This window comes from Littorina saxatilis, linkage group LG15 (assembly GCF_037325665.1).
Source record: "Littorina saxatilis isolate snail1 linkage group LG15, US_GU_Lsax_2.0, whole genome shotgun sequence".
In the NCBI taxonomy this organism is placed as follows: Eukaryota; Metazoa; Mollusca; class Gastropoda; order Littorinimorpha; family Littorinidae; genus Littorina; species Littorina saxatilis.
Window position 1 is genome coordinate 37,910,939 of NC_090259.1, and position 8,000 is coordinate 37,918,938.

Below are 8,000 nucleotides of genomic sequence, written 5' to 3' on the forward strand. Positions count from 1 at the left end.
GTTAGGGTCAAAAGTCAATGAATTGCATGTTGTGCTGGATATATAAATTGTTTATTTCAGTCAATGCTTGCTATGAATTGATCAAACAGCCACAAGAAAAAACAAGTCGCGTAAGGCGAAATTACTACATTTAGTCAAGCTGTGGAACTCACAGAATGAAACTGAACGTAGTCCGCCGCTAGTGCAAAACTGGCAGTGAAAGTGACGAGCCTATTTGGCGCGGTAACGGTTGCGCTGTGCTTCATAGCACGCTTTACTGTACCTCTCTTCGTTTTAACTTTCTGAGCGTGTTTTTAATCCAAACATATCATATCTATATGTTTTTTGAATCAGGAACCGACAAAGAATAAGATGAAATAGTTTTTAAAACGATTTCGGAAATTTAATTTTGATCATAATTTTTATATTTTTAATTTTCAGAGCTTGTTTTTAATCCAAATATAACATATTTATATGTTTTTGGAATCAGAAAAGGATGAAGAATAAGATGAACGTAAATTTGGATCGTTTTATAATTTATTTATTTTTTTACAATTTTCAGATTTTTAATGACCAAAGTCATTAATTAATTTTTAAGCCACCAAACTGAAATGCAATACGGAAGTCCGGCCTTCGTCGAAGATTGCTTGGCCAAAATTTCAATCAATTTGATTGAAAAATGAGGGTGTGACAGTGCAGCCTCAACTTGTACAAAAAAGCCGGATATGACGTCATAAAAGACGTTTATAAAAAAAAAACCAAACAAAAAACGTCCTGGAATATCATTCCCAGGAAGTCTCATGTCAAATTTCATAAAGATCGGTCCAGTAGTTTAGTCTGAATCGTTCTACACACACACACACACACAGACAGACACACACACACACACAGACAGACAGACAGACACACACACACACACACACGCACATACACCAAGACCCTCGTCTCGATTCCCCCCTCTATGTTAAGACATTTAGTAAAAACTTTTTAATTAAAAAATAGAGCTTGTTTGAAACAGGTAGAAAGGAAGAGTTGATATTGCAATATCTGTACGTGGGAATGTGGTGAAAAAGAGTGCTAAAAGTGGTAAGTCGGCCTCAGATCCATTTCAAATATTTATTGCAGAAAAACAAAATACAAATTAAAAACAAAACCACAGAACCATTACCAGGTGTCATAGGAATGTTTGAAAACAATAGTTTTAATTTTACACTGTAAATACAGGAATCAGAATTAAACACCTCAAATTGGCACATGCATAATGAATCACCTGGAATTGCAACAGGGAGATACTGAAGTAATTGGAAACAAACACTTGAAATTGACAGAGAAACAATTGAAAATATATTACTGACATGAGCGTACAATATTTTAATGGAAGTGCATTTTTAGCACGAAGCATCCGCAGGAGGATGCACTAACAATTACATAGTGCCACAAAATGTGTACGGACATTTCACAACCGTGCATTATTAGCACAGAACACATACATGGGGGCGCACAAAACATTATTGTACCATGATGATGATCGGGATTGTTGAAGATCTTTTCTTGTATGACCGCAACTGATCCAACCGGCCGCATCTGAACAAACGACGTCGAAACGGCGCGAAACACGTCCTCTCGGTTGGTCTCGGATTGACTCGGCTCCTCTCGGTCTTTTTTTTTTTTTTTTTGTCTTTTTTTCTTTTCCTTATGGTCGGAGTGGTATATTTATGTACATCTTAGATTAAAAAAAAAACACCCGAAAGCTGTGTTTAATCGTTTCGCGTAAATTGTACATTTTTTTTCAGCTTTGAAATTGTTTTGGCTTGGAGAGTCAGCGCGCTTTGGCTTGGAGACTAATTCTCCACAGGCACGTTCTTCCCAACCACAGATACCAGCGTCGTCCGCGACGCTGGAATCAGTTTCGTGTACTGGGACTGCTCATTGTTTACTTCTTTCAACAACAGAACTGTTGCTCGTCAGATTTAGATCAATCATTTATGGGTACATACATGTTTGCTTGTACATTTATTTACAGGGAAAAAGCGTATGTGTAAAAAAAGGGCGGGGATGTTGCTCAGTCGGTAGCACGCTGGATTTGTATCCAGTTGGCCGCTGTCAGCGTGAGTTGGTCCCCACGTTCGGCGAGAGATTTATTTCTCAGTCAACTTTGTGTGCAGACTCTCCTCGGTGTCCGAACACCCCCGTGTGTACACGCAAGCACAAGACCAAGTACGCACGAAAAAGATCCTGTAATCCATGTCAGAGTTCGGTGGGTTATAGAAACACGAAAATACCCAGCATGCTTCCTCCGAAAGCGGCGTATGGCTGCCTAAACTGCTGGCGGGGTAAAAAACGGTCATACACGTAAAAGCCGTGGGAGTTTCAGCCCATGAACGAACAAACAAACTGATAATGAAATAATTGTATTAGTGGTTGGATGTTTACTTTGTGTGTGTTATTTTGTGCTATTTGTTGCAAGCTTCATTTGACACATTGTTTTCACTGAATAACGCGGATACTTGTTTTACAGCATAGCATTGACAAACACTGCTATTAATGCGTATTGCGCAACTTGAAATCATTTATGGTTTTTTTTTATGTGCAGGCATCCTCATCAGCTCAGTGTAGAGAATCGACCCAAACATGAAGTTACCTAGCGTGTGTAGCGTTGTGCTTCATCTTGCGACCATCACTGCATTACTATTCTTGTCTGGAAATGCCAATGCACAATTTCACCACCCTTCATACTTTGAACGATTCCGCCTGGCCTCTGATAAATTATCACAAGGTGCGGTCAACATATTGTGTGTGTGTGTGTGTGTGTGTGTGTGTTTATTTGTTTGTTTGTGTGTGTGTGTGTGTACGTGTGTGCGCGCGCTTGTGTGTGTGTGTGTGTGTGTGTGTGTGTGTGTGTGTGTGTGTGTGCGTGCGTGCGTGTGTGTGTGTGTGTGTGTTGGTGTACGTCCATGTGAATATGTGCACGTGTATAATGTATTCGCGAGTGCATGTAAGATCATCTGTGTCTGTGTCAAGAATAGGAACAAATGTCGATATAATTATGTGACACATTTATTAACATAGAATGCCTCTGTTGGCACGGAAGACATACATGTATGCGCTAACACAGTGGGTGTTGTTTCTCTCTTTCAATCAGGCCCTGTCACAAGCAAAGGCTACAAGGAAAACATAGACAACATTCAAGCCACCATTCTTCAGCTTACACTGCCCGAGTCACGGTTGCAGTCTGCAGTGCTGCAGTCACTGCAGAGTTTGGTAGATGGAAGCCTTGATGCAGTTCTCCAGGAGAGTTTGGTGGAAGGAGGGGAACATCCTGGACAGAATACAACCTCAGAGTTGTGCCTCAACCACACCATGGCTTTTGTGGTGGGGCTGGGGGAAAGAAGTCCATGGGCTCTACAGAGTGAGCTTAGTTTGAACAGTAATGTGTGTGTGTGTGTGTGTGTGTGTGTGTGTGTGTGTGTGTGTGTGTGTGTGTGTGTGTGTGTGTGTGTGTGTGTGTGTGTGTCTGTGTCTGTGGCACTGTGGCACTGTGTGTGGGTCTATGTGTATTGCAACAAAACTTTCTAGATTTATTTTTATTGCGGCGGCGGAGAAGCGGCCTCAGTTTATCGCCCTTTAATTTTGTTTTGTTTTCCACTACCCTGACAATATTTTCACTGGTTCCATCATCAGTGTTGGATGCGATGGGGAAACCGAGCCCAGGACTAACAGAGGGCAACCTGAACTGGCCAGGGGGCTACAAGCAGTGCAAGAAAGTACGGGCCAACACAACCATACCGCTCCATCCTTACTTCTCGGGACAGTACTGCACAGCCGCTGTTCCACTTGCAGTAAGTGTTGAATAATACAGTGTAAGGCCCCCCCAAAAATAGTCTGTTTACGGTAACCCGACCGACCCTATTTTTTTCGCGCGACCCTAGACTTTTTTTTGGCATTTGGGAAAAAAAAACCCCGTAAAAATATGTTTTTTTGGGAAAAAAAAAAAAAAAAAATTCCCGACCTACGGACCCTATTTTTTTGGCCTATGTTACCGTAAACAGACCTATTTTTTTTGGGGGGGGCCTAACCCCGTTTTCACGACCTCCAACAATCTGAGAAAATCAGGTCTTATAATATTATACCAGGGAGTCTCAAAATGGAAGTAAATGTGCAGATTTTACGAAGAAAAAATCTGAACAAATATTTTAGAAGGGAGGGAGTCCTAAATGGGGGGAGGGGGGGGGAGGGGGCTAAAGAGGGTGATTCCACTGAAATAGGTTTTTTTTTGTTGCATGGCGCTATTTCTACTACAGTTCCAAGCTCCTAATTAACAGTAGATAATGCAGTGCGTGCATAAATAAACTGTTTTGTGTCGATACCGAATACCATAACATAAATCTAAAATATTACATCTTTGATTGTCCGAAGAACTTGGGTGAAAACATTATTAAAACAAAACACACACCCAACATAACATAGAAGGTATAACAATTAGTCCAAAACTGAGCAAAAGGTTCTCAAGGGAGGTAATCATATTGCTGCATATCAAAGGGCAAGGTACAACGGTTGATTCCCTTGTCAGAGCATTGCATATTTGATGAAAGCATGATCATTATGTGTAATCTAGCTTATTTGAACTCATTCTCTGTCTGTCTCTTTCTCTTTCTCTGTCTGTCTTGTCTCCCCCTCTCTCTATCTCTGTCTCTCTGATACTCTCTGTCTCTCTGTCTCTCTGTCTCTCTCTCTCTCTCACACTCTCTCTCTCTCTCTCTCTCTCTCTCTGTGTCTCTCTCTGTGTCCCTCGCTGTCTCTGTCTCTCTCTGTCTCTCTGTCTCTCTTTCTCTTTCTCTGTGTATCTGCCTGTCTCTCTTTATCTGTCTGTCTGTCTTGTCTCCCTCTCTGTCTGTCTGTGTGTCTGTCTCTGTCTCTGTCTCTGTCTCTCTCTCTCTCTCTCTCTCTGTCTCTCTGTCTCTCTGATACTCTCTGTCTCACTCTCTCTCTCTGTCTCTCTCTCTCTCTCTGTCCCTCTCTGTCTCCCTGTCCCTCTCTGTCTCTCTGTCTCTGTCCCCCCCTCTCTCTCTCTCTCTCTCTCTCTCTCTCTCTCTCTCTCTCTCTCTCTCTCTCTCTCTCTCTCTTTATACTGCTTACATCATTACCCTCGTTAAGAAAAAAAAATTCTTATCTTATCTCTCTCTCTTTTTATACTGCTTACATCATTACCCTCGTTAAGACTGAAAAAAATAAAAAAATCGTATCTTATCTCTCTCTCTCTCTCTCTCTCTCTCTCTCTCTCTCTCTCTCTCTCTCTCTCTCTCTCTCTCTCTCTCTCTCTCTCTCTCTCTCTCTCTCTCTTTCTTTTTCTTTCTTTCTTTCTCTCTCTCTCTCTCTCTCTCTCTCTCTCTCTCTCTCTCTCTCTCTCTTTCTTTCTTTCTTTCTTTCTTTCTTTCTCACTCTCCCTCATTCCCTGTGTCCCTCTCTCAGCCATTCTTTCACACACACACACACTTATAAGAACAATAATCATGCACGATTTGTATAAAGCGCCGGCACCCAAGCCGAGAATACCACTCAAACACATACACACAGTGTTTCATCAAGCTCATGCATTATCTGCACCTAACATGTGTTATTATTTCAGACCCCTGCTGGCTCTCCCATGCCTGTGCAAATTTCACTGGGAGTGTGTATCCCGGACACCTGTTCTGCTCTTGATATGTCAATACTGGTCAATTTTGGTGAGTTTGTCGTGTGTGTGTGTCTGTGTGTGTGTGTGTGTGTGTGTGTGTGTGCGTGCGTGCGTGCGTGCGTGCGTGTGTGTGTGTGTGTGTGTGTGTGTGTGTGTGTGTGTGTGCGCGTACGTGTGTGGAAGGGGGTCAGGTAAGAAGCACGTAATAAGTAAACACAATCCGAGAGTCCCCGTGTTAGGGAAGGACTTACAGCAAACACACAGTAGAACATTTTGATATAATTATAATCCCTCAGCAGCGATTGAATTATTCATTTACTTCTTAAAAGAATTGAATAACCAAGTGTTGTCTCCTTCTTGTTTGTTTGCACTATGTTTCACTTAAAGTTACTGGACCTGTCAAGTCCAGGTGGACCGGCACGGTTAGCCTAGTGGTAAGGCGTCCGCCCCGTGATCGGGAGGTCGTGGGTTCGAACCCCGGCCGGGTCATACCTAAGACTTTAAAATTGGCAATCTAGTGGCTGTTCCGCCTGGCGTCTGGCATTATGGGGTTAGTGCTAGGACTGGTTGGTCCGGTGTCAGAATAATGTGACTGGGTGAGACATGAAGCCTGTGCTGCGATTTCTGTCTTGTGTGTGGAGCACGTTATATGTCAAAAGCAGCACCGCCCTGATATGGCCCTTCGTGGTCGGCTGGGCGTTAAGCAAACAAACAAACAAAAAAAGTCCAGGTGCACGGAGCTTTCAGTCATGCCTTAGGCAGCTGTCCGTTTGAAAACATGCAAAGTTTCATTGACTTTCACCCAAGGAGTCAAAAACTACACTTGTTTTACGAATTAAGTTTGAATGCCATTGGGCAGGCTACAGTCACCCCTCGACTAGGTTTACACCAGGTCCAGCGCGTGAATTCATTACGTCAAAAGCCTACTAAAACTGAGTCTATTAGTCTCAGCGAGAGGGAGAATTATTTTTGTTTGGGGTACTTTATGTCAAAACGTTGTGTGTGATTACGTAAGACAATTTTAAAAGATGATATGTGGGTCCATGTTGGCATACCGCACACAGCCTTGAGCCCCAGAACCGTGTTCACGGGAAATGTTAATTACATTTTGGCGGGAGAAGCGAACTGGAAAACCGCATACAGTTTTGTTTGGCTGGCAACACTATTAATAGAGGCATCTGTGAGAAAGTTGTTTTAAGCTTTTGACTGTTTATATCGTAATCTGCGACAAAAGATACATTGTTGCTTCCGCATTGTTACAATGCTGTGACCCCTGTGACCCCTGTGACCCCTGCACTGTCCCTTTAAACGTCATGAATAACCAATGGTTTCTTTTACCTCTGCTTGCAGTGTTAGTGAGCCTCAATGTGACCAAGCAACCAAGTGTGCTCTTCAACTGTGTCAAGCCGCCCACTTCATTCGACACCAACGCTATTGTTGGCATGTAAGTGAACCAAACTCGTATTTCATTTATTTGTTTATTTATGAAATAATTTATTCACTTGTTTATTTGTTTATTTATTCATTAACTTATTTTAAATTTTTAATTAGTTATTCATTTACAAAAACAAAAAAAAATTTGATTTGTATTTGTAATTTAATTTATTTATTTATGATTTATTCATTTAATCATTTATTTACTTAGTTTGTTATTTTTCATAAAAAAGAAGCATTTATTGATTGATTGATTGTGATGAATTATGCCAAAGGCACAAATAAATGAACAGTTCTACATGTACTGCCATAATCTTGTGCGGGAATTGGGACTAGGCCATGTGCTGCTGCCCGTCGCGATATAACCTTCATGGTTGAAAACGACGTTAAACACCAAATAGAGAAAGATGTGCTGCTGTGAGTCAGTAGCCATGCACAGTCAAACCTGTGCTTGTTGAACCTGTATTGGCGCGAGAGCCTGGTTTGGGAGTAAAGTAGAAGCCCCCCCCCCCCCCCCCCCCCACCCTCCTTTTTAAGACTTTCACTTAGTTTGCATTTCATAGTGTAGCTTCAGTGTCCCAAATGGTCTATATTTCTGTATGATTAAGACGAACATGTGTCTTTGGAGGAGAGAATAACTATAATACATGTAATTTGAATTCAACTGTAGAGCATTATCCAGTTGGCGTTTAAAAAAAATAAGACCCCTCCGACTTTGCTGATTTGTTTTTGACAATGGCTTATTTGCCCTTTTTTTTTGCATGGTTGCAGGGAGCATTTGTTTTTAAAGTGAGAGCGTGTCGATTTAGCTGATTTTTGTTTGAACTTGTTACATATGCATAATTTTGTTTTTCAGCTCTATCTGTAGCATCTTCCTGCTACTCATGGTCATAGGGACCTTTATGGATGTCGT

General features: G+C 41.7%; 1 protein-coding gene across 1 annotated transcript in view; it reads left to right on the top strand.

Annotated features, from left to right (window-relative positions):
* Positions 1-8,000, top strand: part of LOC138948010 (O-acyltransferase like protein-like) — a 10,147-nt gene that overhangs the window by 890 nt on the left and 1,257 nt on the right. The window contains exons 2-7 of the mRNA XM_070319538.1: positions 2,573-2,755; positions 3,122-3,388; positions 3,661-3,818; positions 5,606-5,702; positions 7,004-7,097; positions 7,944-7,998. Of these exons, the coding sequence (XP_070175639.1) occupies positions 2,611-2,755; positions 3,122-3,388; positions 3,661-3,818; positions 5,606-5,702; positions 7,004-7,097; positions 7,944-7,998 (816 nt within the window). The 5' untranslated portion in view covers positions 2,573-2,610. The remainder of the gene's footprint in view (positions 1-2,572; positions 2,756-3,121; positions 3,389-3,660; positions 3,819-5,605; positions 5,703-7,003; positions 7,098-7,943; positions 7,999-8,000) is intronic.